We start from the raw sequence: 23,314 nt of genomic DNA on the forward strand, positions 1-23,314 counted from the left end.
TCCCACAGATTTTTATTAATAGGTAGTCAATATTTTAAATATAAGAATGTGATATTTGAATTTTCTTATAAGTTTCAAAATCCAGAGCACTAAAATTTGTTCCAGTCATCTCCAAAATTTATTTTCGATAAAATAAGTGGGGCCAAGGTATGAAGAAAATATAATTAAAATGGCTTGATAAATAAAGGTTTTATTAGTTGATATTAAATAATATTAATTTATTTTAGAAATAAACATTTTGCTAAACATTATGTTATTATGGTACAATAAAATGTTTATGTGGAATTAAAATACAGAGACTTCCATACATACCAAGAGAAAATCTACAAATACATTTTAATATATGGTTAGACAAAGTGACTAATTTTTTGCTACCACATTTAGTACTTTCATTAAATGACAGAAAAATTTATGTGCGGTGGGGTTATTTCAATGAAAACTATTAAGTTTGGTTTCACTGAATATGAGTTATCTGGCTTATCTAAAATTATCCAGAATTATTTGTAGTACTGTAAATTATGTTTAAATCCAACAAATATAATTCAGCACCTACTATAATTTGGGCATGATTAGGCACTGGGAATTTAACCACAAACAAAACAGACAAAAGTCCATGTTCTCATAAAGTTTATATTCTAGTGGGAGAAATTAGATTAAACAGGATAAACAAATAAAATGTTTTGTCACTTAGATATTGGTAAGTGCTAAGAAGACAAACATGAAGTAGGTAAGAAAGAAATAAAATGTCCAGAGGGTGACAGATGTTTGAATAGGTTAGTCATAGAGTGCCTCACAAAGAAGACAAGTTTAAGTACAGAACTTGGAAAAGTAGGGGAGTTAGCCATAATGGTTATTTGGGGAGAAGGCATTACAACCAGAACAACACATGCAAATGTCCTGAGGTAAGAGCATGTCTGACATATTCTAGAAAAGCACGGTGAACTCTGACTGAAACAGGGTGGATGAAGGGGAAAGTACTAGAAGATGAGGTTAAAGAGGTAATGAAATGGGAAGTGGGGGAGTATAGATCATGTAGGGCCTTATAAGTCGTGTATCAAAAGATTTGCTGATCACAATGTAATCTCATAGCAGCATTCATAAATACTTAAGTATACACTTGGCTGTTTTTTATCCACATATTTCTACAACTATATTATAAGTAGCTGGTTACTGTTAATGTACATTTTAATCCCCATGAAGTTTTCACTATGTCATACAATAACTAAGAGTTTTGTTAGTTATTTACTAATAGTTGGTTATTTTGTTAGTTAAGATGGTGACTTATCCACCTTTGGACATTAAATGATGAAATATTAACATTTTATAATATTAACCTAAGCAAAACATAACTAGGGAAGTTGAAATCACTGTCAAAATGGAAAATATGCTATTCTGCAACATCAAATATAGGGGATTTGGGATACATTATTGTTTTTGATTTTTGGTTACTTACTATTTTTTGTTTTTATTTACTTACACTGTTAGAATCAACTACATTAATTGTAAGGGTTTTCCAGTTCCTAAACCTAAAATAAATGTTATTAATAATAAGATGTTTTTTTTCCTGGCCCAACATAAATCAGCTTTTGTGAAGAAACAGACTCCTTGATTTGGGAGTATGAAAGTTACACTTAGATGTGTAGTTAACACCCTGATTTTCTAATTGGGTGTTAATAAATAATCTGCTAAAGATGCAATATAGGACTCTGGAATGGTAAACAATCTAGTTAAAGATACTATATTTCAATCAACTGCTAGTGGGAAGAACAGTCTTAAAACCTTTAGAGAATATATAGACTTTCTAATAAATTCCCAAACTCTAGGTTAAGCCCTCTTTAGTTATAGGAAAAAACAAACTGTCTGTATCTTTAACCAAATTAATCTGATATCAAAAACCAACAGACTAATTTCTCTTTAGTTATAGGAATAAACAAACTGTACCTTTAACCAAATTAATCTGATATCAAACACCAACAGACTAATTGCTCTGTTTGGGGAAAATAATAAACTCATTAAAACAAAGTATTTCTTGATTTTTGAAAAATCTGCACTTTTGGTCATCTACCGATATAATATGAAAGATTCAACAGGATTACAGAGTTATTCCTAAAATGTGCTAAAATCCTATACATTTGTCATCTTAAGGAGTTGTTTCATCACTTGACAGTTTCTGATGTTACAAAATAGAAGACATGCTATTCTGAAGTGAGACTGAGTATGCAGAAGTCGAAATGGCTTGTTTTGAAAATGGTATAGCCTATTTGTAAATTGGCAGAAAGCCCCTTAACACATAACATGTTTAATTTTTAAACACTTTCTTTAAGTTGACAAACATTTTAGTTGAAGAGAAGTTGTTTATAGTTATTTGTCTTGCGTTGACAGACTGACATTAGCAAGTATTTGTTGAAAATTATTATATGCCAGTAACAAAAGTACTCTATAACTATCAATTTATAAATGACAGCCAATATAACAATGAAAGAAGACCTAGATCAAGGCTATCAATGGTTGATTAAAAAATGTCACAGATAGGTTATTCGACTGAGCCAGGAATGCTGGCTTCTGGAACATTTCTGCTATTAACTATGTGTACAACCTTAGCCAAGGTTCAGAGCCTCTCTGGCCTCTTATATGTTATATTTGAAGTGAGAAATTTAGTCTTGAAAATTTGAAAGGTTATTTCCATCTCTAAAATTACCGAGTTGCTCTTGCTTCTTATTATTCTAGACTAGTCAGATTTTGTAGAAGAATACCTATTCCAGAGATGATGAAATTAGGACACTGAGAGTATAGAATATTTTCTAAAAGTTCTAAATGTAATTATTTAAACCCTCTGTTAAAATTCAAATGTCTACTTTAAAAGTGAATTAAAGTTATAAAAAGAACAGAACTATTGACTCATTACTTCATTTATCACCCCAAAACCCATGCTGAGAGCTACCTATATCTAGTTAGCCCTCTTGGAATTATGGGCCATAGTATTAAAATGAAACTAGCAAACTAGTTTTGTATCAGGAAACTATTCAAATTGTTGGAAAGCTGTTTTAGACATACTAAACAAAAATAGCAAAAATACCACTGATGGAACACCTTAAAGAGAGTCTTTTCTGTTAAAGGACTATTGTGATAATTAAAAAAAAAAAAAAATGAAAACGGTCTCCTTAATGTTAAATAATAATGAACTTAAAATTGAAATTTTAAGTATAAAGTGCTAGCATGATTCTGTACAACATACTACCCAAGATTAAAAAGTGAAAATCAAAGACGTATAATGTAATTAATCCGTAAGTATTACTTTCAAAGAATATATGTCCAAGGGTGCAGACCAGGAATCCATTCAAGTACACACAAAAAGTTTGTTCTAGAGGGATAATTTTCTCTCTTTTTTAAAAATAACACTCTAATTGAGTATTTTAAAGCTGAATTCAGTAAATTTTCAGTTGTGAATTTAATTTGTAGATTGGAAAGCTTAAAGATTGATTTAATAAATATTAGATAATATGAAGAAGGATTTTACACATGAAGACTTAACCATGAAGTGAGCTTTTAGGTGACATTTAAGAAACCCAAGTCTTCAAAATAACTATTTCAGCGACTTTCCATCACTCCAGGTAGCCAATCCTATAAATGTGACAATTTAAAGAGCATAAATTCTTATGTTAATAAGACTATATTTGTATAATATATGCTTCGATTGCCTCCACACAGAGCATCATATTTAATCCTATAAAACACAAAAGGACCTTCTATCAGGTGGTTGGTTTCTCCAGGTAAGAAAACAAAGAGCTGGTTATTAAGGGTAACTGACTAGTTCTCTAGTTTACAAACAATCTCACATTGGGCATTTCATATTGGGCATAAAAGAAAGATGGTAAGATTGGGCATTCATTACTTCATTTGATTCTCAAGTGAAGTAATTGGGCATTTCATATTGGGCATAAAAGAAAGATGGTAAGATTTCTTTTTCTCAGATGAACTTAGGTTAAGGGCCTAGTGTTGGTACATAATAAAGACAGGCCCTGAGCCAAGGCCTAAAACCTGTGCTCTTACTCTAGTCTCCTATTGCTCTCCTAAGATCACATCATTTTTCAACAACAAATAGAAGATGGCTTTAGAATTATATTCAGGAAATCAGTGATGGTATGGCTTGAATAATGATTGAAGTATGCAGAAAGGTCTGAAGTAGAAGGAGTTTTTCACTAAATCTGATTAGCCAGTTGAGGCTTTGGAAATACAGAAGAAATAAAATGAGCAAAGGGGGAGAGAAAAGTAAAATAAGGAGAAATGGGCTCCGAGAAAGAAAGGGAAGATTAGGAGAAGAAATTTTAAAATATTTGTGTATAAGTACTTAACTTCTACAACTGATTCATTCAGGTTTGTGGATTTGAGTGAGGAAGGAAATTTTTAAAATGCATTTCTTCTTCTTCTCCTTGCTCTAGTTCAAACCCTCATAGTGGACTATTGAAAGACCTGAAATGGTCTTATGTCCTCTATCTTGTTTCTTTCAAGCCATCTTCCTCACTGTCACCGAATTACTATTCCATAATACAGATGTGACTGAAGGCATATCCTGCTAAAAACTGTATGATAAATTCCTTGCTATTCTATGGTATCCCTGAATTTCTCTCATATGATTTTTGGTCAAATCATCATTCATCTAAGTTGGCAAAGAATGCCATATTTAGGAAATATAAAATCCATTATTATCTAGATACAAATCAAATTTGGCAATTAAGACATGGGTATCTTACTTTCCTTGCCCTAGAAGCACTCACAGGAATACAGAGAGGCAGAAACACAAAGCCTGTCCACACCGTAAATGCTATCCAACCTCTAGAATGCTTACAGACACAAGTATTCATTACAGATTGTCAAAATTCCTTTACTATTTTGGGTTCCTTTGTAACCTGTTTTTTTCCCCCTCTTCTTTCTCCTTTCTTTCCTCTCTTCTTAGTCCGCAAGGTTAACTATGTTTGAAATAATGTAGGCAACTCTACATTGAGGCTCAAAGGGACAAAACATTTTTCCTTCTGTACATTTAGGAATATGATTTTTTAAAAGATTTTTTTATTTATTCATTTGACGGACAGAGGTCATAAGTAGGCAGAGAGGAAGGCAGAGAAAGAGAGATAGGGAAGCAGGCTCCCTGCTGAGCAGAGAGCCCAATGCGGGGCTTGATCCCAGGACCCTGGGATCATGACCTGAGCCGAAGACAGAGGCTTTAACCCACTGAGCCACCCAGGTGCCCTGGAACATGATTTTTTGATAGGTAGCATGGTAGCATTTATTTCGTCTATCATCCTGACAGTGAATGACTCACCAACAGTCCATTAGAGGTTGCATCTGCTAAGTTTCCAAAACCAAACAAAATAAACAAATAACAGTAACAACATAGATAATAAATCAGAAACAAAACCATGAGACATTAGATTTCATTAGCTACATCTCCAAAAACACTTAGTTTCTGTAAAAAAAAAAAAAAATTCTTATAGGATACTTGATTGTACAGAAGAGGAAACTAAGGTGCAGAGAAATTAAGAACTTTACCAGATGTCATATGCCTAGGAATAGAAATGAGCTTAGGAGCCAAGTATTGACTTCCAATGGAGTTCTCTAAACACTATAAAACTTGAAAAGTACTAATAATTTAAATAGTTTTGTTAGAGAAGAGTATTCTAAATATTTGTATATTGATTTTTATAAATGGATTAAAACCCTTAAAAATGCATTAGCATATTATATAATAACTAATGCTGCAACCTAATCTGATTTATTCCCCTGGTATTGCTTCTGATGCAAGCTATATGGTCAAGAACAGCATCTAGATGAATAATTTCCTAAAAGCTACTAAACCATATATATTGAATAAATAGTTCAGGTTTACTTTTATAATCAGGTGTGCTTTTACTTTAAATTGAAAGTTTTCACAGTTTGTGCTGAAAATACAAAATTGGAGCAAGATATTATGAGGAAATTTTACTAATCACCGCTAACATGTATATGGTACTTACTATTGAAAAGTATTATTCTGTACAATTTAAATATATCAAATTAGTTAAGAAAGTAAGTTTAGAGCATATCTAGATAGCAAGTAACACTATTTAGAGCAGACTAGCAGACTAGAGTTTGTTCAAGGCAGAATTCATCATTATCACTCTTCCAAGGTACCTAGTGTTCTACTGCATTTTTCAGCATCCATCTCCCACACCTGACTTTCTCCACCCACTGGCTCTATCTTGCTTCCTATGAAGATCTGTATGTACATATGCACCCCAACGTTTATAGCAGCAATGTCCACAATAGCCAAACTATGGAAAGAGCCTAGATGTCCACTGACAGATGAAGGGATCAAGATGTGGTACATACACACACACACACACACACACACACACACACACATACAGGAATATTATGCAGCCATCAAAACAATGAAATCTTGCCACTTGCCATGACATGGATGGAACTAGAAGGTATTATACTAAGCAAAATAAGTCAATCAGAGAAAGACAATTATCATATGATCTCACTGATATGAGGAATTTGAGAAACCAGACAGAGGGTTATAGGGGAAGGGAAGGAAAAATGAAACAAGACAAACCAGGAAGGGAGACAAACCACAAGGGACTCTTAATCTCAGGAAGCAAACTGAGGATTGCCAGAGTGGAGGAGGTTAGGGAAGATGGCTGAGTGATGGACACTGGGTAGGGTGTGCTATGGTAGGTGCTGTGAATTGTGTAAGACTGATGAATCACAGACCTGCACCCCTGAAACAAGTAATACATTATATGTTAATAAAAAATAAAATATTATTTTAAAAAGATCTGTATGTAATAATAGCTCAGGTCAGTCTCTTCAGAAATATTTATATTTCAGTGTTCTGGAAAGCCTAAAAGCTTCATATTATTAAAATAATTAAGCAGTGGCAGAATATGTACTAGGACAAGCAGTGGAATATCTTAGGCTGAAAACCTACCCAGAACCCCTCACAACTTACTTACCTCTTTATTTGTATATTTCACAATCTCAAGCACTTTCTATAAGTGACATGCTACAAAATAATTTTACCAGCTCTGTTTTGTTATTCTCATTTTATTCTCATTGTTTTATCTTGGGATATCCCCAAAGCAGGGAACACATCTGATCTGTCAGTGTATCCTCAATAACCACCCAGTACAATTAGCTGAAAAAATTGCAGACATTGGTTGAACTGAACTAAGCCAGTAGCTAATATTTAAAATAAAATAAATGGCTGAAACCCATGCAAGAAGATCACCATTTATCTGAAGAGGCAGGATACAAAAATGCATACTCTGGAAGTCAAGACTAGAGATCTGCTACTATGTAGATTGAAGAAAGCTGATTATCTCCTAGATTTCTATTCCTTTGTCAATGAAGAAAAGCAGCTTTATTAAAAGACTTATAAGGCTTCTTCTAAATCTAAAAGTATTGATTCTAAATCTAGGAGTAAAACCACAGAATACCAAGAGATACACTGGTAAACTACAGGGAGATGATTGGGGCCAGATGGCTCTAGAAAGCAAATCAAGAATCCAGACTCAGAAAACAAAACTCATGTTCATACCAAGGTTCCCATGTGTCCTGCATGCATTGTAGACCCATGATCTCTCCCCTCAGTTCCAGATTTTTATTTTATTTTTCCTTTACAGCCAAACTCTTTCAAAGGCATCTGTTATATTCACTGTCCCCCTTCTTTCCTCTTCTTTTAAATCCATGCTCCTCAGCCTTCATACGACTCCAACAAAACTGCCCTTAATGAAGGACAACTTGACAACGGCATACTTGCTAAATCGAGCGATGGTTTCACACTCGGTAGCTCTCTCTCGCCCACTGCAAGTACTTTCTTCATCTGTACTCAAAGGCACTGCGCTCCATGGTTTCCCTCCTAGTTCTCAGTCTCCTGCTGCTTCATCTTGTCGGCTTCCGAGTATGAGATAGTTCGGCGCAGGGTCCCTCAACCTCTTCCCTGGATCTCTCAGTAATCTCAGGCAGACTTATGCTGGTCAACCTCTCTCTCTGAGGGTAACTCCCTAACAGTCCAAATCTCCACCTTGAAATCCAGACCACATTTTAAGTTGCCTATTTGACATCTTATCTTAGATATCCAGGAGGATCTCTAGCTTATATCCCAGACGGAGCCCCTGAAATGTTCCCACCAAAAAATTCTTCTCAAGTTTTTTCTTAAGTTAGTAGAAACTCCCTATTCTCCCAGTTACACAGGCCCAAAGCTTGGATGTTATTGAATCTCTCTCTTTCATCCTATCAGGTAATTCTGTTGGCTCCATCCTTAATATCTATCCAGAATCCAACTACTCCTGTCACTATGATCTAAGCCACTGTCACCTCTTTCCTGGGCTATTGTAAAAGCCTTCCTGTTTCTTTTCTCAATTATTCCAGGTTAGCCTTAACATGGCAATTAAACTTCGTTTATTTTATGAAACAAGATGGGATTGGGAGGGAGACAACCATAAGAGACTCTTAATCTTGTAGAACAAACTGAGGGTTGCTGGGGAGGCGGGGGGGTCAGGAAAGGGTGGTGGGGTTATGGACATTGGTGGGGGGTGTGTGTACTGTGGTGAGTGCTGTGAAGTGTATAAACCTGGCGATTCACAGACCTGTACCCCTGGGGCTAAAAATACATTTTATGTTTATAAAAAAATTTAAAAATTTAAAAAATAAAAAATAAAAAAAATGTAAAAAAACACTTAGTTTATTTTAAAAAGAAATGGTATTATGTCATTGGAATTAAACCTTCCCATTTCATTCAGCAAAAACAAAATCCTAACATTGACTGGATGATACGAGTCACCTGCCGCAGCTTGTCCTGACCCAACTTACTACGATTCACCCTGCTTGCTTGGTCTCACTCAAGTTGACCTCTTCCTGGCTCTTCCAACAAGTCAAGTTGGCTCTCATCACAGAGCTTTCCTTCTTGCTATTCCCTCTGCCAGGAACACTCTTCTTTCCAGGCATTCAAGTGGTAATTCTGTCACTTTCTTGAGGTATCTGCTCAAATATTACCTTGATGGGAATACTTCTCAGAATGTATTATCAAGCATTATTTACCCTGCTTTTTTTGAACACGATCCCATTATCCTGATGGAATTTTCGTTTTCATACTTATCAGTATATGATATGATTTGCTATATTCTTTATTATTTGCTTGCTCCAATAAATGTAAGGATTATGCAGGCATGGAGCTTTGTTTGACAGGTACACACTAGCATATTTCCAGCATCCAGAACAGAGACTAGAAGAGAGTAAGTACCCAAAAATGATCTGTAGAATGAATGAATAAGTAAATGAAAGCAATTATTGGGGCGCCTGGGTGGATAAGTGGGTTAAGCCTCTGCCTTTGGCTCGGGTTATGATCTCAAGGTCCTGGGATCAAGCCCCGCATCGGGCTCTCTGCTCAGTGGGGACCCTGCTTCCCCCCTCCCCCGCCTTCCTCTCTGCCTACTTGTGATCTCTCTCTGTCAAATAAATAAATAAAATCTTTAAAAAAAAATGAAAGCAATTATAAATAGCTAGAAACTCACCAGTTATGCTTAAGTCTTAATTTACATTGCTATTCTAGCTCGTTAAAGGTACGAAGAGCCAATGTATGTAAAGGGATTGGCTTAGGTACATTGTCATTTGAGAACTCTGAAGCCCATTCCACCTACCAAAGAGTCTAACCTTAATAAAGGGTTAATGGAGACACTCGGGCTGACTGATCACATATTTCACTAACTGAAAGGCAGCAAACACTATTCCTATTCCAGAATGACATGTGGGCACGTCACAGAAGATGCAGCATAAAGTTATCTCTATCTTTATTATTTTCTCCCTTTGCATTTTAAATCAGAAGAGAGGATGGTGATAAATCTATCACTCAATTCAATGTTTGGCCATTTCTAATACAAGGCTACAGCCAGAATTCATAGTTACCTCTATTTATTTATTTATTCCTCTGAATACATAAGTAAAGAAGGAATATAGTAACATCCCTCTAACTTACGGAATCTTCTCTAATCCACAAATATGCTTTAGCTAATTTAAAAACAACCTCTCACCTTAATTGTACTCATGAACTGTACTGTGAAATTCAACACAAACAGTAAATGTGTCTCTCCTAAAAGAAAACTGCGGAAGCAAAAATTAGATGCCTAGACCTTAGATAGAGGTGGGCCATCTATGTAACCTATGTAGGATTAATCTATATAATAATAGTGATGCTTTGCAGTAATGAGGATCTTTATGTACATGAAAAAAATATACTAATAATGAGTGGGAGTAACTCAACAATCATTGTCAGTAGAACCTTTACATGCAAGATCAAAGGAATAACAAGACTGGGGAAGAGTTTAGACGTGAAAGGCTTAACAGTGTTCATGGTCAACTAGAGCTCAGGAAGCCCAAAACACCTGCTCAGAGTACTTCCTCTGCTGTAGTATTTACCTTGGTGTCCTCCTATGAAGTCCTTATTCTTTTGATACATTTAAACTTACTCAAATAAAAAAATGCATGAAATGTTCTTAAAATTTGTTGCATTCTAACAATTGACTGAACATTTAAGAAGAGATGTCTACTTTTCTGATCACTGATATAAATTTCAGTACATATAAACATATCCTTTTGTAGGTACTAAGCAGAAATCATGGAGGCTAAAATGTAGATAAAAATGACAACTACGTAAATGCACACTGAAAGCTTATGTAAATTTTCATTGTTTTATGGAGAATGTTAATATTTTATAATACTTGATTTCATTTTATTTATTTAGTTACATTATTTTCACCTTTTTAACCTATAATATCCTAGCATATTTCAAGAATTTTATGCTGGCAGGGGTGTTAATTAATACTCCATAGTAAGAAAAATTATAAAATTATTTTAGTGCTAATTAAATATCACACAGAACACTGTAGACGTTATTTATAACAGATGAAGACAGGGAAGTATATAATCAAGACTAAAAGACATTTTAACTAAAGCGACTGAAGCAAAAAGTATTCATTTTTTAATTTGGCCCCATAACAAAGGCAAATTGTTATAATACAGAGAAATTTTAGAACATTGTTTTTTTATTATAACCATCTTAAAATGCTGACATTCTAAGCTAATTCTGATTATCAATTATTATAAAACATATACAGTCCCTGTTGTTTTTGACAGAACTTAGTTGTGCTGGGTTATAGAATTAAGTCACCAATAATCATAAGAAAACTAAATCTAAGTATTTGAAGTTGATCATCTTTTTTACTCACTCAGGCAATATATTAATTCATGTGTATAAAACTGAAAAATCTACAAATATTGTAGGTGTTTATTTAATAATATTAAACTAAATTAAGTTCATATCATTTTCTAATTTAAAAGTCTGCTTAAAATATTTTTTAAATCACTCAGTTGTAAAACAATTTCTGGATTGAAAAATATCTATGTTGTGTTTTTCATGAGGTAACTTGGCCAACACTTTCTCCCTCAGAATATTAACATGACCAAGAAAACCAAACTTCCTGACTTAAATGACACACATTTCAATAGAATAGGATTGTACTAGGATATTTATATCTATTTAATTTAAGAAAGTATATTCACACACATCACAAACATCAAAAATGAGTGTCTAATATATAGAAAGGCACTATTAACTTCACATTAGACTTGCCTTTTTTCCCATTATTAGGTGGGCTTGGTGTTTCTCCCTCATTGTCTTTTAACATTGAAAACAGACAATAGTGGTTAATAATTGAGGTCACTAACAATCCAAATAAAAACCAAGCACACCACAAAAGATGCAATCACACACTAGGGAAACAAATTCATGCATTAAACATGACTTCTCACACTAATGAACACAAGAGTAAAATATATCCTTCCCATCCTCTGAGAAAAGTAATAAAAACAAAAAATAAAATGAAGAATAGTCATTTTATAGTAAGTCAGAAAGATTATAGTATGGTTTTATACTAATTTGGCAATTGATATATTCACTAATGAAGTTAATTTTGAGGATAGGAGACAAACTGCGTCAACAAATAGGCTTTATCTTAAGGAAGTAAAAAATAAATAAATATATTAACTACCACTGAAGCCCCCAAACTTATAATTTCCTAAAAAATGACTTTCCTCTGGAAGCCAATTCATGAACAGTGTGAAAGCATCTCACCACTCATATGGACTAAAATGAGACATATAGGAATGGGCAAATAGGAAAACATTAATTGCACAGCTAAATTAAAATTAAATTCATTTTTTATGCTATTCTCTAAACATGTGATTCCTATAGCATTGCAGGAAAATGGAAGATGCATGACATTCTAGTAGTTAGAATACTAGGTATTCACAACAGAGATAGTTACACATTTCTAGAAATGTGCAGCTAAACTTGCCTTTATTTTCAAGGTCAGACACATTCTGATGATTATTCTTATCTTTATGATATTAAAAATAGTTACTGATAATCAGGAACTGCAACTTAAGAGGTCTTGCGTCTTATACTGTAAATACTGAGACAATGCATCTGGGAAAATACATGTTACGCACAATATCCGTAAGGACATTGCTTCACACAGTGGAAAAGGAGAGAATGTAAGGCACAGGAAGTACACTCCACTGTTCATGAAAGAAAAGTGATGATTTAAACATGACAAAATTAGGACCACAGTCATTCTTCATTGTTCAGTCTTGTTCAGTCTTCACTGTAAACTGACATCTTAGAAAAGACTAGGATTCAATTCTGCGTTTCAAATAAAAATAGTGAAAATCTGATAAGAGAATTTAATAAAATAAAAAATTTTGATTAAAAAGTATTAATACATTGACTGATTATATAATATTTGAAGTTTTAAAATCCTTTCAGGAACATGCTGACAAAGAAAGTGCAAAAATTATGACATGTAAATATAATAAGGACTTAAAAAAAAAAACAAAACACCAGAATGGAGGCCCTCCTTCAGAAGATGGGATGTTTAGTAAGAAATTATGATTGTCAATAAATATTAGAACACTATTGAGCTGGGATGAAGAACAGGAATATATGGTTAATTGTTCTTATTTTAGGAAAAGAATTTATGAAGAAAATTGTGATAGTCTCTAAAAGTTTTAATAGAATTTATATTCTACTCTACTTTACTTGTAATTTACCTCAACAAAACCAAATTCTTTAGGGAAGAAGCTAGGACTGCGATGTATTACTCAGTGTAATCCAGAGTAGGAACTCAGTTTTTAATAAATAAATGAATTGAATACAGAGTTGGGGTAAAGGATAGGCATGAATTTGATCAGAGGCATTGTCTATAATTTTAGTTTGATTTAAATACTAAAGAACATGTTCAGATGGATAACTTAAACATTCTGGTAAGGTATCTTGATTAGATAGCTTATGTAATATTTCTCCATTAATAAAATTAGGCAATGTATTTAAAAGTCAGTACTGAAAACGTTCTTTATTGTGCATTTATAAATTTGGAGCCCAACATCTGATATGAAATGGGAAAGTCATACTTCTAAAAAATTCAGTTATTTATTTTAGACACACAGTCTGACAGACCTGCCTTGACCTCTTCACCCTGCTTTTCTCCCCACTGCTCCTCCACATGCCCAGTCTCTTCATTAACTTCTGTATTTGCACAAGTGAAGAAAAAAACAAGACCAGATATGTATATTTGTTACTTTTGGTGGCCCAAAATTTCAAACTATTCATGATACAATGAGTGATTATAGGAAGACTAAAAGATTATTTTTAATGAATTTCTGACAAGTTATGGAAGCAAATAAATAGTCTATTAATAAGTTATATACTATCTTCTTTTATGATGGCTCTGATTTGTAAAAGAGAAATTGTAGCCTCTAAAATATTTACAGTATATGATAGCTGTGTAAAGTAGGCAAAATACTTTGTCTATAAGCTTGATACATTCTTAGAAAAATAACATTACATATCTTTTCTTCTACAGAACCAAAAAAAAATTATAAACTCTCTTTTATTTTCACAAAATGACAGTACCTCAAAGTTAAGAAAAAATTTTTTAAAATATTAATGCTTTAACTGTTGTTTAGTACATTGTACTCTTCTTAAATTGTTCTTATTTTTTCTGGTTCTCAAAGAGACGATAACCAATACTGTACCATCATGAAAACCAACATAGCCAAGGTTTTAAATTCACTTAATTAACAGGCTAAAATATAACCAAAATTAAAAAGAATTTAAGTAGAAATTGTTCATTTTTTAGCTGTTGAACAGGATGAGAAAAATAATCACGTCATTACTTTGATTTTGAAATAATGCCATTAAATTACAAGTTCTGACAACGTTTCAAGAGATAATCCAAATATAATTTGATGTAGACCACCAACTGACAGCCAATTTTGGATTATGCATCTTTAACTTCAGTTGGAATTCGAAAACTTCTAAAAGAGGTATTTTTGTCCCCAACTAAAGCAAAGAAAATTACACAATTATGTATCTGCTCAAGTCTTCATATCAACATTCACAAAAACACTGCTGAAATCATTCATACTTTCAAGCAAAACAAAATAAACAAAAAATCCTTTTATCTCATATTGGAAATGATAAGGGCGGTTTTAGCTCTCCTTCCTTTTACTTATAAAAAAAAAATCACAGTGAAAGGAGACATTAAAAGAAAACTTTTTTAAAAAATATATTCTATAGGGCATGTAGAATGTTAGTTGACAAGCCCATTAAAAAATTCCTCAACCCCGACTTTCAGCTTTAGCTCTATGCTGACTTTCTGGTAGGTTTATTATTACAAAGAACAGAACTCACATCTCAACAGACTATTGTTATAAAAGATATTAAAACTGAATTTTTAAAAAATTATGACATAAAACTATTTCTGACATCACATGCCAACAAATGAAGTCAAAACTCTGTCTTTAAAAGTCCTGGGGAGACAAAGAATATTTCATACACATCACACAACTTTCTTTCGGTAAAGTACTTTTAAAATTATGTAACCCATTCTAATGCAAATAATTAAGAACTACACAAATTCTGCTGTAATCTTGCCAGACAGCATAAGAAACCATTAGTCATAATAGCACAGAGTTGTTTAAAATCATGGTACATATTATAGAGAAAACCTCAATACCGAAGTCCATAAATCATTCAGTAACTAACAAGAACACAGCTGTTCCAAGTTATATAAGGCAATAAAATAATGCTGCTCAAATGCAGTGCACTTAAAATTTAGTTACAAATAGCTTATAGAAATTTTAATAGAAAACACAATTTAATATAAACCTCTATAGAATGACGAGATTCTTTTAGGAATACATTGTACACTATTTGAAGTAGCTTTTCAGTTTTTAAACAATGTTTCATGCATTCATTCAACAAACATTTATTGAGGGCCTGTAATGGGCCAGGCATTATTCTATGTGCTGGAAATTCATAAATAAATAAAATGGTTAACAATTCTTTAAACTTACTAGGTTAAATTTAGAATTCTTTCATTGGCAGAGGAATTTTTATGATTTAGTAAATGTATGACACTCCACGTATCATGATTCAATATTTTCTCTTGAGTCATAACGTAGTGTTGATAGTAAAACTGTACATGTTTAACTTTGGTATACTGTAAGCGGTCTTGGTACAACATGAAAAGTGATGCAGGAAATACAAACCACAATCGCTATCTAATTCAACAACTTTCTTTTCTAGAAAGTCAAATTTAATGACTGAGAGATCATCATAAATACGAAATGAAATATATGAGGATAAGTATCACTAGACTGGGTGTACATCTTTGGTGATATAAACACAGACTGCAATTGATGTCTTTGGTTAAAGTCTTGCACAACATACAGATTTCTGCTTGAAAGGCACATTAAAATTTTTAAAAAACAGAACATTCTATCTTGGCATTTAAAGGAAGTTCCACTCTGCATTCTTAAGGAAACAAATCAAAGAAATTTAACTCCTTGGTGTAATTTCTAAGTAAAACCAAAGCTGAATACTTTACCAAAAATGATAAAAGAAAATCATTTTACTCTCCATAAAAGTCTATACCATGGAGGGACATCAATTGCAGTTGGGTTTATTTTTGCTTGCATAGCCCCCCAAAAAGGCTGTCAGCACAAAACAAACCCTCCTTTATGTACAGACCTTCATAAGGTTCTATCTCCTTGACTCCATTGTCTAGGAAAAACAAAATAAAAACAAAACAAAAAAGGGAACCAAAGCACAGGGGTTAAAAACAACAGAAATTTCCAAAGGCATAAAATGTATGTATCATCTATTAAAGAAAAGTTAAATGGTGATTTAAGTATATATACATAAATATATATATATATTTTTTTGGCAAAGCACATCCAGTTACTAAATAAAGGGACCATTTAAAAAAATGAGGTTAAAAATTATTATATTCTATCATCCATGCTTTTAGAGGTCCTTTATCTAAGGATTTATAGATGTTTGGGGAGTATGCTCATCTGTGTATAAATAAATAGTGCTTCTTATGCAAAAATTTGAAAGTATTAAAAATATCAGTACAACATGCATCTTTCTTTGTATATTCATGATTACCTTTTCTCTGGTACTCCAGTTTTGAGAAGGATCACCATTGTTGTGCATCAGCTAACCAGTCCTTTGCAGTGTGTGAAAATTGATTTGGCTAGTTACTAATAAACTTTATGTAACTATCAACAATTACATACACTTAGTTGTAGCAAAGAAATAGCATCCCACTGCTTATCTAAGAGCATTAAGTTTACTTTTAAAAATGCATTTATTCAAATTTTGAAAATGTGCAAAAGCAATAACAGGAGGTCATTTTCCCTCCAAATATTACAAATTTTAACTGCAAAATATATAATAATTATCAATATATTTATAACTATAACTACTAGAAAATGCGGCTAAGGCATTCAATTAACAAAAGAAGAACACTAACACAGAAGTAGTAAAAAAAATATCTTGATTCACCTTAGCTTCCGTGTGTATTTCCTACATGACATAATTAGAAATAAAACTTACTTCTCTCCAATGTTCCCTTTGGCGGAAGTTGTGGAAGTTGTCGGCCCCTTCGTCCTGCCACTGGAGTACTTGACGGGCTGGTTTGGACAGACCCAGTACGAGGATGAGACCTACAAGATACACCATCGATGCTCATTTTCAGTAGGATGAATGAAGTCATTTGAATACATTTGGTTCATATGATAGTGTGCAAATGCAATTTTAAAACAGGTATAGCTGCTGATTAAAAGGTTAGGAAAGTAGGACAAAATATGGATATTTGAATGATTGTCGAAAGATGTTTCTACTTTTGTGTCATATGCATACACACACACAGATACATGCACATAAAATCCTACAGTAACGTCCATGGAATTGTTCATGTAAATTAGTATTCTATCCATACGAAAACAACAGGAGAGCTCTGCAGCTCAAAAAATGAGAGGTAATGTTTTACATTTCTTTCTACCAGATTTCAAATTCTCAACACTAACCTCCCTCCCTTGATGCAAGGAGATTTTTACTCAGGCTTATATTAGATATCCCTTTATTAGAAAATATCTCATGATACCAAAACTAAAACCCTGAACAATTCAGAATTCAACTAAAGATACTGGTTGACATGTGATCTTAGTATTGATAGAAAGAAACAAAAAGCTAGTTTTAGTTATTGTCATTACGATGATTATTCCAAAATTGATGTCTAATGGACACAAACAATTTCTCATTCTGTAGGAGAAGAACATGAGAGTTATGAGGTGCATTATGGGGGGATTTACCCAGGACTCCTGATCAATGAGAAATCACACAACAAATGTGGTCAGGACAGTTAAAAACAAATTACAATGGTAGCCACACACTATTATATCCGCTGAATATAAATAGTGTGCTTACACTGAAAAGGTTAGTATCGATCGTTACTAGTGATCAGCCAAGGATGAGAGAAGAGACCATTTAGCTGCTGGGAAAATAAATAGGTGTGCTGGTGGGGCAAAGGGGAGGTTAGTCTGATTGATTTATCTTTCACCTCGATAAGGCAGGTGAAGGAGGGGCAGATCTTCCAGTCATTAATGAAGGCATCGACCTCATGAGGTTTGTGTCAGGACGCTCAGTGGATCGGGAGCGGGTGGTGGTCCGCTCTAGGAGAGGCCGTTGTTCTGTTGATCTGGATCTGTGATATGGCTGTCTATCTGCTGCTTCACAATCCCTGAAACGTTAGTCAGAAAGCAGCTCAGTTGATCTTTAGTGCCCTTCTGCTATTTGGTTATGATGCATCAAATCGATTTTGAAAAAGGTCATTGTTTAAAATCATCGAATTTGTAAAAACATATTCTGAGCGGTTCTCACTACACTTCTTCAGCATTTCTAAGGAAACCACAATCTGCTTTTGGCAGCAAGTCCCAACGAAGAGAATAGGAGTTGCTCAGTTATTGTCAGTGACAAACGAAACTGCCGGCTTTCCGGAATGAATTCCCTACGTGGAACCGGTGACATATGTGGAGTAGTCTATTTCGAGGAATGCAATGGTTTTTCCTAACGTCCCCAAAAGAGTGAAGGAAACCCTATAAGCATTAATTCTAAAGACCCGAAGGCAGTTCGGGTTTTTCTCATTCTGTAGGCCATAAAAAGGCCTTTTGCACAAACACAATATATTGATGCACTCAAACATTCCAACAAAAGAATCAAAACGTTGTAAGAAAACACTGCAACCTTGCAGGCTGTAGCCATATTTCAACACACCGTCCACAAGAACAAGCACAGACAACTGGTTAATCTGCCAATCTCCGCCACCTATCTCAGGGCACTTCAGCAACGCCAACAGATGGCGCTCAGCAAAGTATTTCTCGGTTGAAATAGTAATGCTTCTGAAACAATGTGATCTTGACCACAAACAAGACCAATATCAAAACCTAATCCTTGTTGAAAGACATATACTTAAATTTCGGGAACCCATCATTACTGACTTTTGTATCCCTGGACCCTAGCATGCTTTGAACACCTAACACGTGATTGGTTAATGTTTCCTAACACGAGCCCCACTACCTGTGAGACATTCCTAAGAACACTCATTTGGCTCGAGAACTCTAAGGTTAACACTTAGGCCATATTATACTTCAGATTAAACTGTGACCTACCATCTAGTTTTAACTACAGTAATGGAAATGCTTACATATTATGGACTGTAAAAACAAACATTAGTCTCTCCCAAGACTAATGTAAACAACTTTCATTTTACCTACAACTTCTCCCAATCTTATTTTTGATAATGAAAAACGGGAGCCATTAAAGAAAAATAAGAAAAGCAAGGGCACAATTTCCTACATGTAACTAATTGTATAGCACATAATTTTAGACCAGCAGGAATGAGATTAGATGACTTTAGGAGGTAAATGCTGGGTTTATTCTACAATATATCTTGTGATTCTCTTACACTTTAAATTCACAAGGTAATACATAAATCAAACCATTTAAAAAAATATTTTAAAATGCATGTGCCATGATATGATTCATTTCCTAAGATTAATTTAGTATTTTTAATTTTTTTTACTGTGTTATGTTAGTCACCATACAGTACAACATTAGTGTTTGATGTATTGTTCCATGAATCATTGTTTGCATATAACACCCAGTGTTCCATGTGATCTATGTTTTTATGTAAGTATATCCAGGATATGTCAAAAAAGCTGACATATAAAAAGTGTAAATACATACACAATATTCAATTACTTTCAAAGAGAGAAAAAAGGCAACCTGATGTATAAAAATTCATAATTCTATTTTTTTTGTTTCTGAAAAACTATTTGAGAGAGAACACTTTTCTTTAAAAATAAATGTGCTAAATATTATTTTAAATGTTTTTGGTTGTACATATCTTTGCATAGTTTCATCACAGTCTATAAGCAGAAGCAAAGGAACACATATATATCTTAGATTCCTTAAAACCCATTTTTTTGGGGGACGCCTGGGTGGCTCAGTTGGTTGGACGACTGCCTTTGGCTCAGGTCATGATCCCGGAATCCCAGGATCGAGTTCCGCATCAGGCACCCAGCTCCATGGGGAGTCTGCTTCTCCCTCTGACTTTCTCCTCGCTCATGTTCTTTCTCACTGTCTCTCTCTCAAATAAATAAATTAAAAAAAAAAAACAACCATTTTTTTGGTAAATACCGATCTTTACCTTATTTTCAGATTTCCTATTATCTTAAGGTAATAATAAACTTTTCTTACTATATGACATGTACTGACAAAATTTTGTGGAATGTCTATGACTATCGCAGCAGAAAATCAGGCTAATCTTTCCTATATTTATGCAAAATTTGATCTCTTCTGATTCCATCAAGCAATTTTCCAAGTAAAAACTAAGATAATAGGATATACGCTTTTACTTCTTTGACACTATCTTTTAAATAATTGAAATACATGATTGTGACTGAAATCCAGAGAATTATTTCAAATTTGTTGCTATGTCCTTTAAAGGATACTGTCACTTATAAAGCCAACAAGTCACACTTTAGGAAATATCCTTAGAAAAATTTCTCCTTGGTGGAAAAGTTGTTTGAAGACTATGTCAATGTTTTAAATTTTGCTTGTATTTCTTTTCTCCATTTTCATAAGTAATATGAATTATATGATTTCCACAGTGTGAAAGGAAAACTGGTTAATAAGTGAAACACAGACACACACAAAAACCCAAAGTAGAAGGTAGCAATTTCCTAAAATGTCTACCATAGTTAAGGGGAATGAAAAGCTACCATATTTTAAACTTAGATCACACAACAGAAGACCAACACAGGCTCCCACTCCCACAATCGGGTAAGGATAAGCCTTATAAGGAAGAACCAAGACAATTACTAAGAAAATTGAAAGCAACAATGCCTAGGTCTTACCTATAATACCCAGTCTCAATGCAGGTTCTTTAAGGGAATGAGATATAAAACTTGACAACTTCCGCCTAAATTCTTAGTGAATTTTAGTTTTAAGAGAAGAACTTAAAAATATTTAATTTTGAATGGTAACCACTAAGAACTATGGATGGTAGCACAGGAACTATGCATTTACAAGGCATAAATATTTTAGTACCTAATTTGGGGTCTATATTTCACTGTAAGTGAAATATAGCTTTCTCTGTAACTGCACTTAATTTACTTGATTTTAATTTATGCATTTTAAAACATTCTTCTAAAAAGGATGGCCATAAGTTTTACAAGATAGCCAAAGGTCAAGGCATATAAAAAAGGTTAGGAGCCATCCACCTACAAAATTAAATCTTTCTTATTAGGTGAATAATCTTGCTGTCTTTTAAAAAGTGATATAATATCTAGTAATATAATAAATTTTTATAATAAATAAAAAGTGATATAATATCTAGTAAGCTTTCTCTGTAACTACACTTAATTTACTTGATTTTACTTTATGCATTTTAAAACATTCTTCTAAAAAGGATGGCCATAAGTTTTACAAGATAGCCAAAGGTCAAGGCATATAAAAAAGGTTAGGAACCATCCAGCTACAAAATTAAATCTTTCTTATTAGGTGAATAATCTTGCTGTCTTTTAAAAAGTGATATAATATCTAGTAATTTACTGTCTTTCATAGTTTGATTTTTTAATAATTTATATTTTGTAACATGTGTAAAATAGTTCAGATTTTTGCATGTATCATTTACCTGGATAAATACTGACCACTGCTCTGTACTATTTAGGGGCTCCTATTCCAAGGTTTGGAGAGGATCCTATTTAATAGCCCATCCACAAACAGAGATAATTCATCCTGACTAATAACACTGTAACAAGGAACAGGATTGTAACAACTCAGCTTTATAAGCCAATAGTAGCATAGGCAGATTCCTAAGGATTCCTAAGGGAAAAATAATTTTATAATCATCTAGCGCAGCTGTCCATTTGAGTCATTTTCCCTTTCACTGTAGTTGCTCTTGCAAAAGATTTTTTTAAGTTTCTGAGCATCTGGCACAGCTCTCTATTTATTTCACCACCTTTGCTATTTTCTTTTCCTATTCTCACTTATAGCACAAGGCAGAGATGTAATGGAACAGGGAAGAACAGGACACAGGGCCTTCTCTTCTATAACCACTTACATTAGGCCATCGCAATGATTCAACTTCATAACAACAAAAGCTCAATGTAGAGCATCTCTGTATCTCTGCAGGTATGATAAAAGAACACTAGGAAAACTCAAAAAAAAAAAAAAAAAGGAAAGGAAAGGAAAAAACAACCACCAGCACAATGCAAAATTTCAAAGTACTATGCAGATATCAGGGAAAGTTCTAGAATGTGACTCAGAACTTACAGTCTGTGATTAATTAGGCTCATTTCATATTTAGATTGTAAAGATGCCATAAGTAAATATAATAGGTTTTCTTAAAAAAAATAAACTTTTAAAAAATGAAGCTATTTCAGAACTATTTTTTTCCTTTTGATAAAGAAATTATTTCTCTAATGCTGAAATCTTAAATTAAAAAATTTTTTTTCAATGTATCTCTGAAGGACAACAAGTACTCTCTGGTTTGGAGCAAGAAATATCTTCCTTGTGTCCATACTGTATAATACAGTAAGCTGATTACCAGCAGAAGCAGTATGCTTTTGGTAAAATATATGGAATGTCTAGAGATTTTCTGAGAATTAACTGCATAACTGAAGAAATATATACAGGATAATATTTTAAAATTAGATATTTAGAGCAACTAATAAAATATAGATACATATTTATATAACATAACAAATAATTTAAATTGCATGACTCAACTCTATAATTTTCATGTTCACCATAAACTGTATTGCACAAGTTTAACTTTTTAAAAACTCTAGTTTATATTTAGTATTGCTTCCAAATAAATAGATACTATGTATAAATAAGAACATTTTTGTTATTTTGGTGGAAATAGATTAATTTATCCTTAGTCCTGAGAGCATCTCTCTACAGAAATTTCTCATTTAAATGTAAATTCTGTATGTTAGTTAAAAGTAGTGACTTTATTCAAAAAAATAGCAGTGTCTAGTGTCAGCCACATTAACAATCTAAGATGTGAAAACAACAGTAATACATATAGTGAGGTGAGAAAGCAAGAAACTTCTAAGGTAGGAATATTATTGTTACCCATAAGCCTATCTTATCACCAAAAGGAGATGTAAACTGTTCTCATTTCTAGAGAAGTAGTTTCTTAGAAATAGTCATTACAGGAGATAGCAAGAAGAAAATATACTATCTTAATTTCCTGAAGAAAATTAGGGACAAATGCAATACTGAAAAATAAAATATACTTTATTATTAAATATGCACACATAAAAACATAAAAGATGTAAATGTCTAGAGGATATT

General features: G+C 33.2%; 1 protein-coding gene across 49 annotated transcripts in view; it reads right to left on the bottom strand.

The window, feature by feature from the left end:
* RIMS2 (regulating synaptic membrane exocytosis 2) overlaps positions 1–23,314 on the bottom strand; it is a 596,172-nt gene that overhangs the window by 183,028 nt on the left and 389,830 nt on the right. For 22 of the 49 annotated variants that reach the window (XM_082719284.1, XM_082719290.1, XM_082719281.1 and 19 more), the window contains 2 exons: positions 18,009–18,188; positions 17,003–17,112 (listed from right to left, as the gene is read on the bottom strand). In XM_082719284.1, the coding sequence (XP_082575410.1) occupies positions 17,003–17,112; positions 18,009–18,188 (290 nt within the window). Of the gene's footprint in view, positions 1–16,132; positions 16,166–17,002; positions 17,113–18,008; positions 18,189–23,314 lie in introns of all 49 variants that reach the window. The other 27 variants (XM_082719320.1, XM_082719285.1, XM_082719312.1 and 24 more) reach the window with 3 other exon arrangements.

The sequence above is a fragment of the Mustela nivalis genome (genome assembly GCF_964662115.1).
Source record: "Mustela nivalis genome assembly, chromosome: 2".
NCBI lineage: Eukaryota > Metazoa > Chordata > Mammalia > Carnivora > Mustelidae > Mustela > Mustela nivalis.